Source organism: Thermobia domestica, chromosome 4, assembly GCF_964235325.1.
Source record: "Thermobia domestica chromosome 4, izTheDome1.hap1.1, whole genome shotgun sequence".
Taxonomy (NCBI): domain Eukaryota; kingdom Metazoa; phylum Arthropoda; class Insecta; order Zygentoma; family Lepismatidae; genus Thermobia; species Thermobia domestica.
The window spans coordinates 314,211,817-314,236,526 of record NC_137457.1 but is presented as its reverse complement, the minus strand read 5'-3'; the positions used below and the strand labels follow the sequence as shown (position 1 = coordinate 314,236,526).

Genomic DNA, 24,710 nt, shown 5'->3' with positions numbered 1-24,710 from the left:
GAAAAGTGCATTGAAGGGAACACATTTTCAGTCTGTGGAAGAGGTGAAACGAAAAACGGCAGAGTTGTTGAACAGGGTGACATCTGATGACCTATAGCATTGCTTTGAACAATGGAAGCACGTATGCAGCGGTGTACAGATAGGGGAGGGAAGTATATTGAAGAGGGTAACAGTCAATTGTAACTTTCTTTGCAATATATCACATTTATAACACCAGTAAAAAGTATGTTCCCAGCTTTAAGAGAGAAGAAATTCTCAGAGTAGTGGACAGGGTGATGAAGGACAGGAAAATTGAAAACTGGGATAAGGATAGAATGAAGAAAGCTTTAAGTTTTTTTTGTGGGACAAGAGTTTCTGCAAGGTAAGCGACAGGATAGTGAAAATGAAAGATGGGTTAAGCATTGGTTCGTGTATAAGCCCAGTAATAGCGGGTCTAGTAATGAATGAATGGGAGAATACCGTGACGGAAAAGGGTGATGATAAATTACTAGTTTTTTCTAAGTACGTGCATGAATGTTTTGGAGTGTGGAAAGGCATTAGAAGGCAATTGGAGAGCTTTATTAGAGAATTGAATGATAAAAGGAAGGGTATTATTTTGGAGAGGGAAATAGAAGAAAATGGTGTGATAAATTTCTTAGATATGAAAGTAACGAGAACAAGGGAAGGCAATTTTGTAACGTCGTGGTTCCAAAAAGACTGTACAACAGGCGTAAGAGAAGTGATGTTGATAAGGGAACAACGCTGAATTTCATTAGGAATATGGAAGAGAGGATTAGGATAATAAATATGGAGGAAGATCAAAAGGAGAAAGATATTGGAAGACTATGGGAACAGCTGAAAGGGAATGGTTACAGTGACGAGGACAGGAAAAAAGAGTAGGAAGAGAAGAAGAAAGGATGGCACAGCATTGAACGTGCAGGGGTGATCACAGAGATCAGAAGAATTCCGCGGAGAGAAGGTATTAAGACTTACAGGAAGGGCGGAATGATGATACTGGATATCATTAGAAAAAAGAAGATGAGAGCATCCGTGGATTCGTGTAAAAGGGGGATTATATATGAAGTGCCGTGTGGGATGTGCGATATGGTGTATGTACGGGAAACCAAGAAGAGGATGCAAGAACGTTTAACGCAGCATAAAGATGATGTCAGATTGCAGAGAGACACTAATGCTATTTTCAAGCACGTCAGTGAAACCGGCCATGACGTGAACTGGGAAGGAGCAACGATAGTGGAGTATGAGTGAAGACAACTGGTTAGGAAGTGGAAAGAAACTAAGAGGATAAAAGAGGTAGCCGATAAAGCTATGAACTTGAATAGTGGTTATAGTATTCATTAAGAGTGGGTGGACATTTTGAAAAAGGAAGAACAGATAAAGAAGAGGGGTAAAATATAAGGACACTATAAGGTTTATTTGATCAATGTATTCCTTTATATACCTTCATTTATTTAGTTAGTTATTTACTTATTTTTCATGCTTTCATTATTTACGTATGGATTTCTGCATTTTGTTAATGTTTTTAAAATGGTCACAGGCTTTATAAGTTTTGATTCTGTTTAGCTCTTTATTTCAAGCAGGTGTTTCGAAGGTCTTGTTTCCACAAATTTTATTGTTAGAAAGCTGTTGCCGGCTATTATCAGTTCATAGTTGTTTGTTATGTTGTTATTCATCAATTTTGCCAGGTGAAAGGCAGTTACGCTCGCCCCCGTAGGGGAAGTAGTGTTTTTAAAAAGAAAAGTAAACTTTTAATGAGGAGTGATTCATGATTGGTGGAAAGAACTAATGATCTCCTTTCTTTATTGCATATAATTTTATTTTTGATTTCAGTTGTAGAGTGTAGTCTGAGGAAGGAATTGCTATACTTCCGAAACCGTTACTTTTCTAGTTTATTTTTTATACTTAATAAATATTCTAGCCAGCCTTGTAAGAAACCTGTGTTTTTCTTTATTCAAGATGGACACAACGCCATATTATCATAATATCCAAGAGTAATTAACTCACGAATAGTCACTTTTATATTTATTGATTTTTGTAAATCTCCCCACCACCCCCTCCCCTACGTTGTACCGTCAAAGTGAAATGATAAAAATCCCAGCCCCAATCTCATATGCAGGGTTGGCAAAAACCATAGTTTTTATTGAAAAAAAAAACAACAACAACAACAACGAAAAACCAGGTTTTTCTGGTTTAAATAACTTTCTCCAAATATTTATATTACATATGGACACAAATAAGTTTGTTTCGCCTTCGTGTTATTATGCAGCAAAGGGGTTGTGCTGGGAGGGTCACATAAGTTTAAAGCGGAATCCAAACCGCTTCTCGGCTTACATCCGAGAGAAATTGTTCTCCATTTGGACTCGAAATCGGGACTAATTGGCCACAAACGCGACGAGTCAGCCAACTCACTCACGAAGGACTCCTGATAATACGTTGTACTGATCTTGACATACTTGTTAATATAATTGTCAAGAGTCTTCAGAAGGACAAAAAGATAAACAGTTACACAAATGAAACCATTATACAGAATTATATATAAATCGGGAATGTCCCGCCTTAGCCAAAAATCCCGTTATTGCTTGGCATGTAAAATTTTATGGTCAACGTATCATAGTCAGTACGCCAAAACTAAAGTATTAAATTACAAATTTAGTATGTAGATATCATTCAATGAAATTAAAACTAAAAGTCCAATCCGAGCTAATGTTGGAAGCTACATAGGCAGTCGATAAATTTTAACAACTTCTATCAAACATATTTAAGCAACCATGGCTTCTTAATAAAACAACATACCAAATTCAGGCATACAATTTGGTTTCGTTTCGTGTGTTTAGGCTTAACATCCTTTTGTAATACCGAGGTAAGAAGAAGACTTTCGCTTAAAGTGACATCCGAACCGCTACTTGGTTTACACTTGAAAGAAGGGTTGTGGTTCGACTGCGAACTGAACATGGGACGGCTTGATTAAAATCTGAAAAGGAAATAATACTAATACAAGTGGTATGATATATGGAAACGTCATCATGAAGTTCATTCGATTTAAAGCATTTTTTGTCCTTTTTTTTTCTTTCTTTTGGTTTAAACCACCATCGTTTAAACAAGCCAACCCTGCTCATATGCATTGAAAATTTGATCAAGATCGGTCGGGTGGTTCAATAGTTATTAAGTTTTATTCATTTTTTTCTGTCCCTCTACCCTAAATTGTACCGTCAAAGTAAATAGCTAAAAACACTCCCAGTTTAGAACCGCATCTACGTTGAAAATTTTATAGAGATCGGTCGGGCTGTTCAAAAGATTAAGTCACAAACATAGTCACTTTCAATTTTATAATATAGATTACGTCATCTTTTTTTCAAATAATAAAAATTATATTTACAACTGTATTCATTATGGTTCCCTTCAATATCACTTGTACTTAATGACTGTAATTTCATATCGACCGACTCTCACTTTAATTTACAGGTACAACGTATGAAAGAACTTTCCATTCTTCAACAGCGGCTGCAATGGAAATGAAAATGAAATCTAAGTTTTTACGTCCCACGGTTATGCCGGGTGATGAGCAATGAATAAAATGGTGGAATGAAGAAAAGTGGGAGAACCCCGAGAAAACCCATGAGCACGGTGTTTGTCCACCACAAAGTCCACACGGCGCGAGCTGTGATCGAACGAGGGACCCCAAGCACTGGAGGTAAACGCTCTACCACTGATCCACCGCGTCCCCTTAGCGGCTGCAATGGATCCTACTTTTCTGAGACATTACGTAATGTTATATTTTTTGTTCATAGTATTTCATGTTTTTTTTCCGCCACCTGCAAAATTTTGGAAACAAAATTAGGCTGTACTTATCAACAAAAAAAAAAAAAAAAAAAAAGTGGTTTTAGGGAAAAAATTCTAGCCCAGCATGATCCAAATTTTGTTCTGACTAGATGTGAGGTACTCACTGCACCGAGTATTGAGTGCATTATGTAATGTGAAAAGGTACATATATCTAGTTACTACATAGTTGCGCCCTCATTCTTCATCTGTGCGCGAACAAATAACACGATGACAATGGAATATTTATAAACCATGACAATCTCCTTTTATGTAAGACAGAGTACCATTACCCTGTTCCCACTATGCACGTACACTTCAACTTTTGTAAGCTTCAAACTCTATTACAGTGAAGCAAAACTGATGTATCGCGGTTTGCCTTCAAATTAAAATCCCACGCACATTATACGACAGCCCTACGTTTCGGAAAACAAACTATTTTAACTGCATACCAGCTTTGGCAAACATAAAGGCAACATGGTTATTGTCGAAAACAGGTTTTTTGTTTAATATTATATCGCTCAAGGTGAGTTCAACATAAACAAATGTAGATTGTATACCCAAGCCGCCAATTTTGGCATCCAACATGGCACCTGATAATCAGAACCACATTTTCCCGATTAATACTAAGTTATTTCACAAAGTACTAGAAACTTACCGATACGGAAGCCATGGTGCTGAAAGGAATTTGTAACCTCGATGTAAAATATCAGTATTTTACTTTACGACACAATATAACCGGTAAATAACACGTGCCATTTCAGTCCAGGCACCATTTCACCGGCTCTATCAGTACTGCCAGATCTTGAAGATTTTGCAGGGCAAAATTAAATAATAAAAATTATTGACTGATAATTTGTAAAACATATTGACGTATCATCATTATGATCAAACATAAATGTACATATCGATATGATATGTGAGAAATAATTCCGGTTAATGACTAAGCTAATAACAATATCAGCCCTCCTTGCTCGTATAGTTGCTCGCGCGAACCTTTGGTGCATAGGGTCCGGGTTCAATTTCTAGTTGGAATTTCTTGAAATTTAATTGCATTGTGGTGACATGAATTCCACAAACTTTAGAGGGCACCTTATGAGACTGTTTGCGTTGTGATAGTTGTATGTCAGTAGTAACATCATTTTGCATTTGTTTATTTATTTATTTATGCGATGCGTTACTGTACGCAAAATTTTCGACCACTGGTATGAAATAATCTCTTATAACTGCTATGAAGACTATTGCCAATTAACTCGTAAATTTTACGTTTTGTTGAACCAAAATGTTACTATATGTAATTTTATGATATTACTTTCTTTGGCACTATTTAACCTTGCTTGCCCTGGTTAAAGCATATCTCTTAATGCCTGATTCTGATTCACATAGTTGTTGAATGGAAATTTGACGTCTCTGGTTGTCTGGAATTAGTGTATTATGTGATCTGTGGTCTGGAATAGTGTATTGGTTTTGTTATTCAATCATGTTTGCATATTTGAAGAAAAGTACAGATATATGTAACCAATTATTGTTAGGTAAATTTAATTGTATAGATTATTTGCGTTTCAAGTAGTTCATAAAGACTGTCATAATTATATATACTGTTACAAAAATACTTGTTAGAGGTAATGTATAGTACAGAACAAGAATAGGTAAAAGAGTAACAAAATATATAGGTAGTAAGAAAATCTACTATTTAGGTTTTAATGAAAGAATAAGCCAGATTGGGAATAATATACTGCTGTCTTGCATTCAAATTACTACAGCCTTACAAAAGGAAAAATAATGCAGGCAGGTTAAATTTAAGTACGGTACATAACTGCAATATTCGAGCAGACGGTTCTACGAAATTTTCACACATTTTATTGCATTCTGCGGTTTCTTTTTGTAGAACATGCTCTACATGAGGAGCTAGTGCATAAACCACGAACCAACTAGTGCTAGGTGGCCACCAAAAAGCACAAATGTTATTTAACCAAGCCAGGGTAGGAACTCAGTACGGGCTCCGAGTGGAGCGAGGGGGTGCGTCCGTAGGGCAGGGTTCTAGAACACTAGTCCCCCTTCCCATTTAGCTGTAAGAAAGACAGATAACAACGTGCCCTGCGAGGATCTAACCTGCCTTCATTCGCTAGCGCTCGCTCGGCAATAGTGCGTGAATTAAACATTAAACTTTGGTACAGAAAGGAACTAATCTATATAGGGGGACCTGTGTTCTAGAACATTCCCGTTCGTAGGGAGCAGGCGCGTCAGCAACGGGGGCATACAAATAAACGAGGATAGTGGAAGATTACATAAAATATCCGCAGTAATTTTTACATTCAAATACGCTTAAATAATCGTAATGATTTTTACCTTCAAAATAGCTTCACTGCTTTCGCGGGTACAAATGGCCCGCTGCGAAGAGTTTCGTCTGTTCTGAATTTTTACTTCTTTTCCACACTTTGCACTATTCATTTTTCGTTTCATCATACCATAACGCTGTACGAACTTTATAATATGGCGCTCTTTATCACACAATTCTTTGTAATAAAACTGTATGTTTGCATTACATCGATCGCAAACTTCCATTGCAAATATTAACTGCAGTTTATTTCCACCTTCTTCGCATTCTTGTATTCCTCCGCCTTCAGCTTCAGTAAATAGTTACACTTAGAATACGTTCACCACCATTCAAAATGTTCTTCAATATTATAGGCAATGACAGAAATTACTTATATTCACTCTTCTTTTACGAAAAGTGTTTCACATCGTATTTTACCTATAAATTTTGTTTTCTGTAGTATTTGCTATTACTTTAATATATCTTAGCTAGAATTACTCCTCTTTTATTTCCATCCTTCACTCTTAACTTAATTACATTTCTTTTTTTTATTTTCATACTTTCTTTGCTCTTCACCAGATACATATTCATCTGTATTATATTACGGCACAAAATTAGTGGTTAAATGCTGTATCGACGGACCAATTTTAGGAAATTAACCAAGTCAATTGGAGAATATATTTAAGTTTGTGTTGACGTAACTTAATCTAATCTAACCAAATATAACCGAATACAATACATTTTGGTTATCTTTTTTCCGATTATCAAATTGGTCCGGCGATACAGTACTAATGCCAAAATTAGTAACTTCCAACTATTAAGAGTTGCAAACTAGGTACTATTCAGAAATAACGAAAAGAACTAATCCTTACCTTCTCACATTTCCAACTAGTATTATAACAACACTGTATTAATGTAAATAAGGGGGATATGGGGCGGATTCTCGTCTATCAAATACATATTCGTGAGACACCAAAAGTTCGAAAGTACATACTAAATACAATTTTTATATTCATAAAATATGAATTATTCTTCGCAGAAGTGTACCCTTACTTCCGTAGAAAGTGTTTCTAAAGGGAGGAATTGCATTAATGGATGCAGATTGACTTGAGAAGGACTGAGTGTAACTACAGCGTATTCACATATACCATAAAACTGCACTGTATAATACACGAATCAATTCAAAAATAAAACAACTTATGCTATATGGCCACTTAAAAGTACGAATGGTATCTAATTGATTCAGGACAGGAGTGCATAAGGGAAGCCCGAGCGTTAACAAGAGGTGCGTCCGCACGGAGCAGGTGCGCCTGCGGCGGTGGGTATACGAATAAACGAGGATAGTGGAAAAACACTATATGGTATGAAAACACACGTCTTGTGTGTGGCATAGCTTTGTAAGACTTCTATGATCACTTTGTACACTGCCTTCACATAGCACTTCATTTCGAATTTCTAGCTTACCACCCATGAAAGAGGTAAGTTCCCGATATATGCTTTAAAAAGACCCCCCCCCCCCAAGAAGATAAGAGTTCCTGTTGAAAATTTCAGCACTTATTAAAAGATAGGCATATACCAAGATTTGTCCAAATCTTATTATTATTAATACTGTATTCTGTTCTGTTTTAAAGGTGGTGTCCGCTGGGCTAGTAGAAGTCAGAGAGCAATGAGAAAAAGACGTGGGAAAGGGTCTGCTCGAGGACCCAGGGTTGTGGATGGCGCCCATGTGACTGCCGGAACAATATTAGCTCTTCACTATAGAGTTCCAACATTTCATCCTGGATTGAATGTAAGTTTATATTCTTTCTTTATATCACTTATATATGTATATTGAGTAAATTATAGATTTTCAGCCAAGCGGCTACAGCATCATCCCTGTTTATCCTAGGATCATGATTCGTACCACATTCTCTTCAGAATATGGTACCATTCACAAACGGTACCATTCACATTTCCCTATCGTGTCCCTGAGGCGGAAAATTCTGAGAGAAAACAGGAGTTTTTTTTTTTTTTTTCGTGTGTGTGCGCGCAAATTTTGAGCCCCTCTGGACTTTCTGTGTTAACAAATCTCAAAATCAATTGAGATCTCAAAATCAATTGAAAAATATTAAGAGACGTACTAAATGTGTGTACAAAATTTCAAGATTCTATCTTGAATAGTAAGGACGGTAAATAAATATTTACCAATGAGCCCCACAATGCCCCAGATTACTCAAAAAGATCTGGATGTGATACAAACATTTCCTGAGACATCCCTATTTATCCTACGATCATGGTTCGTATATCATTCTCTTCAGAATAGAACAAACTTTCAAACAGTACCATTCACATTTCACCATCATGTATCTGAGGCGGGAAAATATCGAAAAAGGGGATTTTTTAATTAAAAATTTCCTTTTACATTTTTGCCCCTCTGGACCCCCTGTTTTAACGCAGAAATCTGAAAAATACTAAGGGATGCACTGAATGTGTGTGCAAAATTTCAATCTTCTATGTACAAAAGTAAGCCCGCCAAACAATAATAAAAATAGCCATAACAAAAAAAATTTTTTTTGAAGTTATAATGTCATCACACACAATGTTTCGACGCAGAAAGGCGTGAAGCCATACGTGACGTGTTCTACGATTCCTCCATGCTTGAAAAAAAACAAAAAGACGAAGTAAAGAGCTTTGATAGTACTTTTTTTAATCGAATAATGAAGACACTACGTTAATATCTAAAAACGGGGGGCGCGGTGGCTCAGTGGTAGAGCGTTCACCTCCGGTGCTTGGGGTCCCTGGTTCGATCCCAGCTCGCGCCGTGTGGATTTTGTGGTGGACAAACACCGTGCTCGTGGGTTTTCTCGGGGTTCTCCCGTTTCCTCCCACTTTCTTCATTCCACCATTTCATTCATTACTCATCATCACCGTCTCCTTTAGCCTAACCGGCATAACCGTGGGACGTAAAACTCAAAGATTTCATTTCATTTCATTTCAATATCTAAAAATGGGTACTAAAACTTGACCCTCTGACTACACGGGATACATGTGTCCCATGCGAATAATTCAAACACCGTTGGGAATTTGTTTTTAGAAAATTCTAAAAAAATACATGCTGTTCTCCCATCGGGTCATATGTGACCAGGAGACTTTGTTTAGATTCCAAAAACTGTGTACAGATGTCAGGAATATCCCACGTTAAAGGAGTCGTACATATATAAGAATGTTCACACTTAAAGTAGTTAAAGGGTTAAAAGGGATATATGTATAGCTAAGCAGCATTACCATCGATATTCTTGATTTAGGCTCGATTTCCCCTGATAAGACTTGAGGTATTTCGGCATTGACTCAACTATATGAAGTGAAATAACTTTACTATTATTATTCCTCAGAAGCTGGTATTATTCCTAGGCAAACAAAGCAAAGTCCCTATTCTTTCTCCTTCTTGCCACTGCAAAACTGGAGAACAAATTGCTTATCATGTCAGGGAAGAAATCATCCTTTTCTGTTAAAATTAGTGGTGGCACAAAAGCCGGTTTTCGGTTTTCTCCAAAAACCGGTTCGGTTTCCCACGGAAACCGGTTTCAGTTTTCTCCAAAACCGGTTCGGTTTTTCGCCGGTTTCGGTTTTCTGCTATTTGTTCTAGAAAATTTGTTCTATTTCTGTCCAGAATAGTGTTCCGTTGTTCTTCCTAAACCGATTCTGCTCCCATAGAAATAGTTTTATGTGTTTTCCTAAAGTTCTTACCGAAACCAGTTTCGGTGAAAAACCGAACCGGTTTTTGGAGAAAACCGAAATATCGGTTTTTCGGATCTCGATTTTTCTAGAAACCGGTTTTCGGATTTTTATAAAAATCGATTTTGCCCATCCCTAGTTATAATGCAGGATCGTGACAAATCTTAAGTTTTATTTCTGTAAGTGCTCATAGTTTAGCCACTATCAACAATAACTCAGGGCTGGCTCTACTGTATGTGCAACACATGCATTTGCATGGAGCGCCAAGTTTCGAGGGGTGGCAACATCTGTCATAACTATATTATTTAAAATAAATATTTCTTTTAGGAATCAGACTTCATGATCATGGTAGTTAAATTTACTAAGCTGACCTTCTACGAGGGCCACTATTTATATTTTGAGCCTTGGAAACACTCACTGTATTTTTTTTTTCTTTCTTGCATAGAAACGTTTGACATTGTTGACCTTAACATACTTCAGATGTTTTGTTAATAGCTTTATTTGTGTTGTTTACGTTGACTTGAAGATTGCGTGACAACATAAAAATGGAATTAACTCGTAAAAATTTTCGAGCGATGTTTTATTAAGATTTTCGACGTGCATTATCAAGACAAGAGTGCATCGATCAACTTTCTTTCACATTTGGCGATGAAGCTGCATCCTTTACCACGGTGAAACGCTGGTATAACGATTTTACTCGTGGTCGCCATTCGCTTACTGACGAAATTCGCGAAGGTCTTCCAAAATCAGTTGTTATTCAAGAAAACATTGATGCTGTGCAAAATCTAATACTGCAAGATCGTTATGTGATATACTGTGAAATTGAGACAACCCTAGGCATTAGTTCCACCAGCATCTGTGAGAAAGGGTTGTTCTCGTTGGATCGCACATAATTTCACAAAAACTCAAAAAAGAAGCTCGTGTCGATTGGTACATACAAATGCTCAATAAATACAATTGGCGGTGCTTCAAAAGACATATGTAAGTTTGTAACAGATGACGAATCATGGATATATACATATGAGCCGGAACGTAAACAGCAGTCGACTGTATGGGTGTTTCAAGATGAACCAAATCAAACAAAAGTTGTTCGCACTCGAAGCAATATAAACAAATGGTCGCCTGTTTTTTCGGGAAAACTGGTCATGTGGTAAGTGTGCCTTTTGACGAACGTAGAATGGTCAACTCTGAATGTTACATAACAATTTGTTTGCCGGAGGTCTTTGGTCAAATACGGAAAACAAACAAGCGCCGTCGGATCATTCTTCATCAAGACAGTGAGAGCTCTCACACATCTCGTCGAACAACCGACTATTTGAACACAAAAAATCGAATTGATGGGTCATCCTCCGTACAATCCTGATTTGGCACCCAATAACGACTTCTTGTTCCCGAATGTTAAGAGTAAATTGCGTGGGGACAATGATTTTCGTCGGCGGAAGAAGCCGTTGATGCCTTCAAAAACCATTTTGTTGACGTGTCTCAAGAAGTGTGGAAAAAATGCTTTGACGAATGGTTCGAACGAATGCAAAAGTGTATTGATCATAAAGGAGAATATTTCGAAAAACAATAAATCAATTTTCGATGACAAATTACTGTTTTTCTGTTGAGGTCGCATTAGTTTAAAGTCGCATGAACAGTGGTAAAGCAAATGGTCAAACAAATCCCAGCATGAATTGCTTGATTGTTGACAAATAAAAGAACTCAATTCTCGAAGAGTAGCAAAAACCTGTTTCGTTTAGTTAGTCATCACAGTTTTGATATGAAAACTAGTCTTGTCTTTGTCACAAACAAGTTCCTGATCATTGAAGGTGGAAGCAAGTGTTTTTAATTTTTTAACAGATGTAGAAGGAAAATCAGGAAATAGAGATAAAAGAGCTAGTTGCACTGGAATTACGAATTGATATATTGAGATTGAATCTCGATATTGAATTCTATAAAAAAGATTACCATTTTTCCTCTGCAGGTGTGTTTGCTTTATCTTTCACTAACATGATAGATTATTATTTAAAGAAAGAAAAAATATCAGATACAACGAGATTGTATTTGTAGTGTTTAGGCCTTTCTGAATGCGAGTGCTGTTTCCCTCCCCTTTGTTGTTCATGATTGGGTAGCATGCTTAAAATTGTAGCTTTTCAGATTTGTTCTCTCTAAAGAAAGGTGGGGTTAGGGGGTGGATGTTTACTAGGGCCGGCTCTGCAATAACTACATGTAACTTTTCATCTTTAAAAAAAGTATTGATTATTATTTATGTGATGAAGATCTGATTTTGTTGGTATTTTTGAGTGAAATTACTAGAAATAACTCAGTCATCACGATGTTTATTTTCAGTGATTCTTTCATGAAAAAGAAAACAATCATGTCGAGGTTCTAGCTTTGTTGGTAGTCTTTGATACAATTGAGTAATCAAATACACATATATATAGTCTTTTGACATGTCTAAAATATATGAAAAAATGAAATCTTCAAGTTTTACGTCCCACGATTATGCCGGTTAGGTTAAAGGAGACGGTGATAATGAGAGAGGAGTGAAATGGTGGAATGAAGAAAGTGGGAGGAAACGGGAGAACCCCGAGAAAACCCACGAGCACGGTGTTTGTCCACCACAAAATCCACACGGCGCGAGCTGGGATCGAACCAGGGACCCCAAGCACCGGAGGTGAACGCTCTACCACTGAGCTGTCTAAAATATAGTTTGAATTTAGTGGTTATAAATATTTTATGCATTTTTGTGTTATACGAGGGGTAATCAGAAAGTAAGGTTACAAAGCATGCAGTGAAACGTGTATATATTTCATACAAGCAATACAGCCAACAGATAGTACATACATTAGGTCATTTTTCGACATAGTTTGCATAACGTTTGAGGAAGTTGTCGCATCGTGGGGATGAAATTGAAGATTCCCTCCTGCTAAAAATCCTGTCATTGCGTGTTCAGACACGTTGTCACAAAGTATTTCACTTCCTCGTCTGAAGCGAAGCGACGGCCTCCTAGGTGCTCCTTCAAGTGCGGGAACAGGTGAAACTCGCTTGGATCAAGTTCTTGGATGCAGGGAAGGTGGTCGATTATCTCCCAGCGAAAGTACTTTAACAGTGTGGTGTTCTTCTGGGCTGTATGTGGATGTGCGTTGTCATGAAGGAAGATGACGGCCTCGATGAGAAGTCCTGGCCGTTTGCTTTACCAGCTGCTGGTAAATTTAGCCGTAGTTACATGTTTCGCTCACGGAGATCGAATAACTGAGCGGACTTCTTCGTAATTTGTGTTTACCTACAACTAGCGCCGTATGTAGCGGGTGAATGAAACATCGGCCTTGTAACCTTAGTTTCTGATCCTTCCTCGTATATACAACATACAGTGTGGAGCATTTATCCTCATATACCCTTGTAACTTTTTTAACTAATAGATAAAAAGCATTGACATTTTGTAACGTACAAATATCGACAAAGGGACATTGTTTGACATACTCTATAATACCACTAGGTGTTATACTTTTACAGTGCTTATAGTTAAATACTAAATATGGTCTAAAGACCGTTTTTCACTTTTTATTCAATATTGCCCTTTGAATCTATAATACATGAAACACTATCATCACTAATCATTTCAAGACCAAATTATCTACTTCTTGTTATATTTGGCGTGGGAGGCCCAGGTTCGATTCCCGGTGGGAGCTCACGTGGTTCGGATTCCACATTAATCAGTAGGTCCCGTCTCATATAGCTTCGCTGCTGAAACGGACGTTAAACTCAAATTCAACTCAACTCTTGTTATATTCGATTAGCTTTTAAAATCTTCTGTTCTGATTTTTTTCCCAACTGTTTATGCATAATTTCATAAATATTCTGCCCTTTAATTTATAACAAATAACAGATTCTGAGACTCTGGCTCTAACAGTAGGTAAATAGTGCTGTCAAATCAACATTTTTTCTTCAAATGCATGTCAATCAAAAGCGTACAATATCACAAACATCCAAATTTCGGATGTATCTACAGTAGTAATAAGGCATGTGAGACGGACAGGCCAATACACATCTAAAGCACTTTAGTACCTAATTCTATGGTCATGATATGAGGGATTTCGAATGAATGGGAACAAAGTTACAACAAATTAAAAACTCGACTTTTTTTTCGTTTCAAAAGCCTTCATGTCGAAAAACTGCTTAGATAAATATCTCATCCAATCACAGAGATAGTTTCCAATAGATGTAAAAATCGTAATGCTGTTTACAGCGATTTGATTTTTCAAACAATTTCTGGAGATATAGTAAACACTGCTAAAGTTTGGCTCAAAAATAATGTAATTCCAAGTAATTGTTGTAATTACAGCTGCCAAAAACTATTGTCGGAAGGTTATAGGAGCAAAAGAAAACAGCAACCATTTTAAACTAAAAGTTCTCACAAATACGCCATTTTAAACAATGTAGCAATTTTTACGAGTTTTTTCGTATCTCCAGAACAGTTTGGGATATCAAATTGATATAAACGGTCTTATGATCTTTATGTCTACTTAAAACCATCTACGTAATTGGATGTGATATTTACGTAATCACTTTCTCGAAATAAAGTCCTTTGAGGAAAATCAAATTAGTAATCCCTTTTATTTTTGTTACTGCTTGTTGGAAATACGTTATACAGGGTGGCGCAATTAAACCAGGAAATTTTGAATCTAGGTGTAAGCAACATAGCAACGGCATTTGTTCGGGTCCAATGCAACTCTATTGAGAAGGCTTTGCTATTTAGTTTTAGTAATGATAGAGCATTGTAGTAGTGTGAAATGTCCATTTCCTGGAAGGCAGGTTATTTCACGTATCGGTGACATTCGTGGCTTCCGAGATCACCCTGAACTAAATGTTAGCGATTTCTTTCAGGGGTCAATCTGTAACCATAGCAGAACTGAAATAGATGACTGTAGAAAAAATCACTGACGTTTCTTCTGTACGCCGAGAAAGATAAATCTTTCTGATACCGGCTTCAAGAAAAGTCAGACTCAGGTATTACAGGACTAGATCAGGAGAGTAATACTCCCGGAAGTAGGAACGAAAAACATAGTTCTCATTGGTTGGCGTTATCCATTTCTTTCCACGTTGCATTCAAATAGTAGAAATCAAACGATTGTTGTTGTCGGTCTTCGTGGCCGAGTGGGCTAGCGCTATATGCTAGTAAGAAAAATCTCTTTTGGCCTGAGTTCAAACCCGGCTCGAGGATTTTTTTTTTTATTATTATTATTTTTTACCTTTTTATAACACTTTAACTTAAAAGAATATGAAAATAATACTCAAAAAAGTGATTTACTTACTTTTGTGCAGATAAGTAGTAGTAGGAACGGGTTAGAAGTCCCGCAGGGTTCGTTTTGTTCCCCTTGTACTCCATGATATAAATTTTGTGACCAACTTAAAGCAACTGTCTAGGATAGCGCGTAAAGCAGCTGGCTAGAGTAGCGCGCGAAAAAACGTACTTCCGGGAGCATTACTCTCCCGAGCGGGTCGTAGTATTACAATTAATGCAGTCATTGATGACATACTCTTTATATGTGTTTCTATCATTAAATGTGTTTTTTTTTTTTTTTCTGAGTTTATTCATATGTTTTACGTTATTTCAAATTTTCTCATTTCCCTGTGACACAATGACCGTAGCATTTGACACAAAGGTACTTTGAATATGAGATGTTCCGTCCGTTTCAGTTGGACAGTTGCAGTATTATTGTTACCGAAGCCTCCAAAATTTAGTTGTTTTTCATAGTTTGTGATACTGTAGCTTTCTTAGTTTGCAACACTCCATAACAATTGTGCTATTGCTATTGTAAGGTCTTGTATAATAAATAGATTTGAAATATGTAATAATCTGGCTTAGTGCCATTTTTGCAGAAATGGTGTAAAAGTCCTTCTTTTCTGTAAAATTTCAGAAATTTCTTAAATCACATTATGTTTAATTTTTTTTCGAACAGGGGATTTATATGAAATTTGTAGTGTGATGTCATGATAAAAAACAATAAAAATTGGTTATTTTAACTTGTATTTCGTTTTTAGTATTTACTACAATTGCCAATGATGGTATCCCCACCTATGATCTAAATTTCCTTACCCAGGTTTTTTTTTTCTTTCTTTCTTTCGGGTAACAAGAATGAAGTACCTGTGTTTCTTTTAAGTGCGTGGATACATCTGAAGTAGGGAACTCCTCATACTTCGAGTCTAACTCTCTTTCACTCTGGTTATGGTGTTCTTTTCGTTATACAGGGTCATTCTTTTAAAACTCACGGATTTCATTTCGGTCTAGAATTCCTAACTGAAGTCCGATTTTCATGCGGCTTGTGGCAAATGATCAAGGGAGGATAGGAGATTTATGGAATTATGTTCACCGGTTTAAATTCATCCGGGTTAATATCGATCACGCCTCAAGAAAAACAGCAAATTTTCGCCAGTGTACCTTACAATTGGAACGAGGTATAGTGCGGTGTGTAGATTTGAGATTTTTCGTTAGATGGCAACCTCAGCAAGGTCAAGAAGAAGCAGAAAACTGGGCCGCTGTGTTGGGAATTGTGCCGTACGGTTCTGTGCTACACAGTGAGAATAGTGTATTCTTTGGAACAACACGAGTTTGTCGTTAAAAGTTTTGGAGAACGGAATTTGTTGTTGCTATGCAAAGGGCATTCAGAAACAAATTTGCTTCACGTTCTGCCTCAGACAGGAACATAATGTGGTCGCTAGTAAATAAATTGGAAGAAACAGGATCGCTTCTGAGTGAGACAGGGAAGCATCGGACCCCACAGGCAGCTGTTGTGGAAGATGTCAATTATCGACTCCGTAGGTCGCCCAAGATATATCTCCGTCGTTTATGGCAAGAAACCGGCTATAACTATCCACATGTAATTTATGGGTGTTACTACTAACACATAATTTGTATTCTGATTAACACTTAATTTATATTCTGCAATTTCGCGTAAAAAAAATGGAGAACCTCATTCCAATTGTAAGATACACTGGCGAAAATTTGCTGTTTTTCTTGAGGCGTGGTCGATATTACCCTGGATGGATTTAAACCAGTACACATAGTCCCATAAATCTTCCATCCTTCCTTGATCATTTCCCACAAACCGCATGAAAATCGGATTTCAGTTAGAAATTCTAGACCCAAATGAAATCCGTGAGTTAAAAAAAAAAAAAAATCACCCTGTACTTATATAGAACTTTGAGCAAGAACAAAAAATCTAGGTCCGAGAATTGGCCAAAATCGTCCTGCTAATAATTTTTGGATTGAGACAGTGTGTTTTCAGAATTGGTCCCAAGATACCATGGTAAAGTTGATGCCATATTTTGATCCAATATTGCAAAGTTGTGGTTAAAGGAGTACTTGTTCTGAGATACTTGGTCAAAGGGGTAAAGAAATCCACTGGAAATCACTTTTTAGTTTACAATGGAATCCTCAAGCTGTATTTCTCCATTTTTGTAAAGTGTGAACTTTGAAACCATTTTCTCCCCTAAATCAAAGAATAACTCTACATGTTGTTGAAGTTCTTTTTTTTTGGGGGGGGGGGAGCTGATGCGGAAAGTCTTCAGAGAAAAGTTCTTCCACATTTTCTCGTTTGTGAGATTCAAATGTGCGAATTCTTCATGCACAAAAGAGTCACATGCTGATTCCTACTTCTGCAAGAAATAACTATACAACGTGAGGTCTAACAGTTTGTAAATTGTAATAGCATAAACCACTTTAAAAAATAAAATCGACACCTCACCCTGTGACCGTCCGTGTCTCTTTTCTCTTCTTCTCCAGTAATATTCTGAGGCCTATTTCTCAAAACTAGCAGTCATGTAATACTAGTGTATATTTTGCAAAATCAAATATTATATCGGGTGTCCGAAAAAGAATGTACTCTTTTCAAAAAGCATTGTCGTGCCTCGTGATGTGACATTAAAATACTTTCTGTAAAAAATGCAAGGAAATAAGTCAGTGTTTTTGTACCTACTTTACAAAGATTTAGTATGGGCTTCTTCCTTCGTGACATGGCAGATATTTAGTCGATAGTCCATTTTCTCCCGTGTTCGAACCAACGGTTCTTTCTGCTAAGAAATCTGGCCCATAAAGCTTTGTTCTAGCCATGGTAGCGAAGACGTTCAATTTTGGAGAATCTCTGACGTGCACAATGATTTACCGAGGTAGTTCTGAACCCCAGGTAGAACATTATGCCGGTTGATGTGCCGTAGATATGGAAGGTTGCCTCATCACTGAAGACTACCCTGTCCCAAAAATCATGATTTTCCAGGAATCCCAACATGTCTGCACTGAAGACAATGCAAAGTTTCTTTTTTTTTCTTCTTTTTTTTTTTTTTTTTCATCTTCAGTGAATGTGCACAAGTTGCAGTATGTAAGTCTTGAATTTCGAATGCTTACGAAGAACATCCCAGACTTGCGAGCAAAGCTAACTCACGATCCACTTTCCGAACTGACATTGTGGGGGGCTGCGTTGGAAGGATTACCGAAATCTATCCACTGTCTCAGAATGCGAAGGACAGCCGGTGCATTTGCCTTTGCATAGGCAACCTGTTTCCATGAGTTGTATGTGCCAACGCCTAGTGGAGTTCTCAGATAGATCGACCTAAACTGTTTCCGAACCTTGCGTTGAACTGTGGTAACGGGCGTTGTCTTTGCTTATTCCACAGCATAAAATGCCTTGTGCTGTCGTGCGGGCGTCTTCTTAAAAAAAAAAAAAAGTCTTGGGATTGGCGGATATTTAATCAAAACTTGGAATATTTAATAGCAATCCTTGTCACTGACACTTCTCTCCGCACATTAGGTACCTAAATAATAATAATAAACAGAAAAACAAAAGGGTACAATCTTTTTCGGACATCCTGTGAACTGTGCGTATATATAAAACAGAATCATGACAAATTAGAGGCACCAATATTAGCATTTACAATTGATTTTTTGTGATTATAGTATTTCTACTTCATGATATTTTATAATACTTGTAATCTTCACTGATTACAATGGGAGATATAATCCACGGAGAATTTATCCAGTACCACCTCCCTGAATTCATAACTTTTTTTTTACACTGAGCGTAGGGATATCTTTCGAGTATGAGGGATATTTGAGATTCGTTGGATCTTTTTGCCTCAGAGAATCTGGCACCACTAAGAATGGTCTCAAGATATCTAAAAGTCAGGTGATTTAGTAGGGTGAAGTTGCATAGATTTTGGATCATATTTCGCCGCCTTTAGGACGTAAGTCCATACACACAGAGTGTCCATAAAAATACTATCATACCCATACTAGTGGTATTACGTCGCTTTGAATATTCGTATTTAAATGAAAGTGGTCACATTTGAAATAAAAGCTCAAATATTTTTTACTATATCTGATAGACATTGAATGTGGGCTCCATCGATGTAGACATCAAGACGATATTCTCATTCACGCCACACACGCTCCAACATATCTGATAAAATGGACTGGATGACAGCACTGACACAAACTTGCACTTCTTGTAGGTTTTGAGGCAATAGGAACACATAGACACATTCCTTTACACAACCTCATAAAAAGAAGTCACTGACTGTCGAGTCAGGCGGCCACTTGTAGAAGACGATATCATCATTTCCTTGTAGGGTCGCCAAAAGTCCTTAAAACTTATTCTTTAGTAACAACACAACACAACGAAAGGAAATAAATTTATGTTAGCACATTACAGCATAACAGTACAAAAACATAAAAGTTTCCCAAATGACCTCCAACAGAAACAGCAACTGCATGGGCGGCGATTAGGGGGGGGGCAAAGGGGGCAGTTGCCCCCCCCCCACTTTTTTGAAGTGACCCATTGATGTATATAGTTTCATTTGGAAATGTAAAGTTATTGCATATATTTGGTCTAGGAATTAATTCGTGCGGGTGGACAAGAGATGGCGCAACGAACGGAGCGTCCCACAGTTCCGTGTATCCACACATGTGTTGCAAACCCCTATCATCGCGTATCGTTCGTAGTATAGGGCAGTGGATTAAAGCGTCAACAACACTAGTTTGTAGTTAAGTGAACATGGCGCAATTTGTGCCTGATAAAGTGTTTTTGCGGGGTGTCCTGCTGCATTACTTTAACATGCAGAAAAGTGCGACTGAAAGTCATCGTATTTTGGTGGAAGTGTATGGTGACCATGCTCTAGCTGAGCGAACGTGTCAGAAGTGGTTTGCACGGTTTAGAAGTGGTGATTTCGGCTTGGCAGACCAAGAGCGAGCTGGACAGCCAAAAAAATTTCAAGACGAAGAATTGACAGCATTGCTCGAGCAGGATTCGTGTCAAACGCAGAAACAACTTGCGGCAGCATTAGGCGTTGATCAAACAACAGTCTCCAAACGCTTGAAAGCCATGGGAATGATTCAAAAGATGTCACATTGGGTTCCACATGAATTGAAAGACAGAGACGTTGAAAGACGAAAAACCATTTGCGAATTGCTGCTTCAACGACAGAGCAGAAAGGGGTTTCTGCATCGAATTATTACGGGTGATGAGAAGTGGATCCATTACGAGAACCCTAAACGAAAAAAGGCCTGGGTGAAACCAGGTCCATCACAACCAAAACGAGATATTCACTGTGCAAAGGTTATGCTATGCATATGGTGGGATATGAAAGGTGTGGTGTACTATGAGCTGCTGCAACCGGGTGAAACTATGAATGGAGAACGTTATCGACGACAATTAATGCGTTTGAAGCAAGCTCTGGCCAGAACACGACCAGAATGGGAGCACAGACATGATAAACTTATTGTTCAACATGATAACGCTCGCCCACATGTCGCAAAACCGGTCAAAACCTATTTAGAAAATGTCGGATGGGAAGTTTTACCCCACCCGCCGTATTCACCAGACGTTGCTCCTTCGGACTACTACTTGTTCGATTGCATGAACAACGATTTGATTGGACAGCGGTTTACTTCTTCAGAAGATATCGAAACATGGGTCTCTGACTGGATCGCTTCCAAGGATGAGGACTTCTTTCGCCACGGAATCCGTACATTGCCTGACAGATGGGCGAAAGTGGTGGCTAGCGATGGACAATATTTTTCTTAAGGTATTTATGTATTTTGTGTTTGTACTACAGCTTCAATGTGTGCGTACCAACCGCACGAATTAATTCCTAGACCAAATATATTACTGGTTCATAGAAAAGAATGATGCCATATATTTGCCGTTGCGTGAGTACGTATTGGTTAGTTCTCTTCCTGTTGTATTAAGAAAGCTACAGGAATTGCGTTTTAATTGCCACTGAAAATTGTCCAAAATTTAACGTATTCGAGCACAATGATTCCAGCGTACTTCATTTCTTACATTGTTAGTCAGACGCTTTGAAACTAATAGATAACACTAAAAAAAAAAAAAAACCTTTCACAAGTTATTCTTTAATTGCATAAAAATTGACTAAAATGTATTTTCTTTTTTCTAACAGCAAGAAATATTAATTAAAAACAGAGCAATAAGAAAGAATTACTACCTTTTTTTATTGTTTTACAGTGTAATATACGAATGAAGTGTGTGTTTAGGGGTGTACGAGGATATATACAATTAAATTTACTGAATTCAACATAATTCTAGGTTTCAGGATTATTTTGTATAACTGGAGTGTGAATTGATTCTAAGTATTGTTGAGTTTAGATGTATTCCAAGAAAGTGAAAACTGCACCTAATGGCAACGAAAATGTTTCGGGAAGCTAAATCTTTCTAGAGTAATAACATACATTTAATACCTTGTGTGGAATGAAAAATATAAGTTGTTCATTAATCCCTAATTCATTAAAGTTTCTATGTAACTTGCAAAACAAGCCTCATTATTCATTACTGAGTAATACTGGGTTAGCCTAAAAGAAATAGACAACTTTAGTGGTCCTCCAAATGAAGAGTTTTAATTACATGGTAACGTTAACTTACATGAGTTGTTAGGGTACATCTGGAAGTGGTTGTGATACAACTACAGATGTTCTATGTGTGATCCTTTGGTTACACGGGAAACATCTAGTCTGTAGTCCAATTCTCCCCAAACAGGCATCAAACTCTGACTGTCCACCAATGCAACGGCATCTCTGATTCGTTCTTTCAGTTCCGACAGACTGAGGGAGGGGAGGGAACATACACATTATCTTTTCTGAAACCCCACAGAAAGTAATCACACGGTGTGAGGTCTGGACTTCATGGTGGCCATTGAGTCATAGCCATGTTCTCATCAGTTGAACGGCCAATCCACCTCCTACGAAGAACTTCGTCAAGATAGCCCCTTACATCGGAATGCCAGTGAGGTGGATTCCATCCTGCACAAATATGAAATTGTCACTATCTTCTTCAAGTTGTGGCATCAACCAAAGTTGCAACATGTCAAGGTACGTTCTTCCAGTAACAGTTTCTTCTTGAAAAAGAACGGTCCATACACCTTTTTGGGCGATACAGCACAAAACACGTTAACCTTTCTGAGTCCCTAATCTGCTCTGTTTACGATATCACTAATGTGAAAGGTTGATTCGTCCTCAAATGTAAGCAGCTGAATGAGGTCATCTTTTTCTTCACAAAGATTTTGTATGAACACGCAAAACTGAACGTTGCTGTTTGTCACTTTCATTGAGACTTTGCAGTAATTGCAGTCGATATGGATAGAACTTGAGACGTTCGCATAGAATGTTCCAGACAGTCTTTTGAGGGATATCAAGTTCTTTTTCTGCACATGTCGTTGATTTCTTCGGGCTACGAGCGTAGCTCGCACGAACGCGCTCAACTATTTTATTTGACACTGGAGGTCTTCCCGTGGATTTCTTCTTATACAGACAACCTGTTTCTTCAAATTTATGCACCCAGTCATAAATGGACTGTCGTGTGGGTTGGTCTTTCCCATACTTTGTCCTAAAATGACGTTGCACTACAGTAACTGAATTTGTCTTGGCATATTCCGGAACACAGCCTTCTCAACTTGACTCGCCATATTCCTCCAAGCCACGTCAATGTCAAGTTCGAGGGCAGGGCCGCTTACGTCACACACCCGTCATTGAAACAAAAGAAAAACTGTCAGCCGCAAAACTTCAAGTATGTATGCATGTACCACCGGTAAAATCTTTTTGCTCAAAAAAAATTATACATAGCATAACTTGTCCATTTCTTTTAGGTTAACCCTGTATTTTCCTTTCTATTTATTTGTTTTGCAAGTTTATTATTAAATAATCTGATCACACAATTTTCCAGACAGCATTTTAAGATGTTCATGAGCAAGAAATCAAATCTCTTCTTACACTTTCGTTGTTTAAGAATACAAAGAACTAGTACCTACTTCCCTTGCTCTTGTCAATTTCCTTAATAAAATATGAAATAGAATATATAGTATTTTAACTGAAAAATATAGTATCCTATTAGTTATACAACCTTTCGACAAACAAAGTGTTAGCATCAACCAGGTAAACTAACACTGATATACAAATATTCAAATCATGCCTGCCCCCCACTTTTAACGGCCAATCGCCGCCACTGAGCAACTGCCTATGAAATATCCAACAATGAACCTATATTGACTAATCATAAAGTAAACATGAGTGAATTTACTTTTTCTGTGTTTGATCTCGTTAATTATTGGTAGTGCTGTCCATTGTTGACATGCACAAAAATATTTGAGTTTTTCTTTTCAAATGTAATCAATTTCATTTAAATACGGTTATTCTAAGCGACTTAATACCACTTAAAAGTATGGTAGTATTTTTATGGACACTGTATTTTAAAAGTCTTTCGCCCTAGTAATTCATAACCTGGAGAAGTCATGAAATTAATTTTGTCCTCATTGGAATCCTGATCTCAAAACAAACATTAAAATATGTTTTTGTCATGTTTTATAGTCATAGCTTTATTCTGTGTATAGTGTCTTTTCTTCTCTTCTTCTTCTTTCTCTCTCTCTCTTTGACTCCAGTTTTTAATTCTGTCATTTTCTCTTTTGTGTTTCAGGTTGGTATCGGACGAAACGGCACTCTGTTCGCCATGGAGGATGGTAAAGTTATAGTCTCGTGTGAGAAAGTTGACTTCAACTGGGAACACTCGTGGGTCAAGCAAAACTACGCCGGAAGAGAAGGGAGGACGGTGTACAAGAAATATTTTAATGTTATAACAGAGCCACAGGAGGGTCGATTCAAGTTGATTGACAGAATATAAGATAGTATTATCGTACCTCATGATTTCTTCCATGTGATAGTTCATCTTGAATAATAGTGTGTTAATTTTATATATTTTGTACATAAAAAAACTATTTACATTATTTACTTCTGTAAATAAATAGCACAAAGCAAGTTTTGTCGTGTAATTATTTTTATTTCCTTTATTTTTAAATATGCATAATCAAAAGAAAACGAATGTACTGTAGTGTATAGCATTAGTGTTAAGGAAATGAATACGTTTGTTGTGATTCTGATAAAGGGAGTTAAGGACGGTATCGGGAGCTCCAAGTTTTGAAAAACATTCATCATCATCATTATCATAGGTATTCTGCCATTATTAACAGGTCACTTGCCGCAACTGAGAAGCTTCCATGCTCCATAGTCTTCCGTTAACCTCTTCGTGTCCACGTACGATTTTTCTATTGTGATATCGTCCATTAATTGTAATTTTCTTCGTCCCTCCTTCTCTTTCCTGCCACCATACCCTGTAGCACGTCCCTTGTGATACAGTTCCTTCTTAGCCAATGTCCCAATCAGTTTGTCTTCCTCTTCTTAATAATATCTAAAATTGGTCTTTTCTACCCCACCATTTCTAACACCTCTTATTCGTTTTCCGCTAGGCCCACTTATTTTCTCCATTGTTCTTCACACTCACATTTCGAAATCCTTTTCCCATCTTTTTTTATCATCCTTGGCGTAATG

The 24,710-nt window shown here is 37.4% G+C and overlaps 2 protein-coding genes across 5 annotated transcripts in view; one reads left to right on the top strand and one right to left on the bottom strand.

Moving 5' to 3' along the window:
• The window catches only part of LOC145684331 (uncharacterized), an 88,449-nt gene extending 83,658 nt beyond the window's left edge, over nt 1-4,791 (bottom strand). For all 3 annotated transcript variants that reach the window (XM_081756529.1, XM_081756530.1, XM_081756532.1), the window contains exon 1: nt 4,472-4,791. In XM_081756529.1, the coding sequence (XP_081612655.1) occupies nt 4,472-4,486 (15 nt within the window). In that variant the 5' untranslated portion in view covers nt 4,487-4,791. The remainder of the gene's footprint in view (nt 1-4,471) is intronic.
• A 130-nt stretch (nt 4,792-4,921) lies between these two features.
• Nucleotides 4,922-24,140, top strand: mRpL27 (mitochondrial ribosomal protein L27). Of its 2 annotated transcripts, none has more exons than XM_081756534.1 (3): nt 4,922-5,018; nt 7,762-7,919; nt 23,803-24,140. In XM_081756534.1, exons 1-3 carry the CDS (start codon nt 4,937-4,939, stop codon nt 24,004-24,006), a joined length of 444 nt encoding a protein of 147 aa, XP_081612660.1. In that variant the 5' UTR covers nt 4,922-4,936; the 3' UTR covers nt 24,007-24,140. The 2 variants fall into 2 exon arrangements, with proteins under 2 accessions (XP_081612660.1, XP_081612661.1); XM_081756535.1 differs by lacking the exon at nt 4,922-5,018 and adding an exon at nt 5,189-5,345.
• The last annotated feature ends 570 nt before the right edge of the window (nt 24,141-24,710 follow it).

Excerpts from the sequence above, each read along its gene's own strand:
- mRpL27 (XM_081756534.1), top strand. The coding sequence starts at position 4,937 with ATGTCAGTAGTAACATCATTTTGCATTTGTTTATTTATTTATTTATGC. Across the intron at positions 5,019-7,761 it reads CGCAAAATTTTCGACCACTG|GTGGTGTCCGCTGGGCTAGT; the intron begins GTATGAAATAAT and ends TCTGTTTTAAAG. Across the intron at positions 7,920-23,802 it reads CATTTCATCCTGGATTGAAT|GTTGGTATCGGACGAAACGG; the intron begins GTAAGTTTATAT and ends TTTGTGTTTCAG.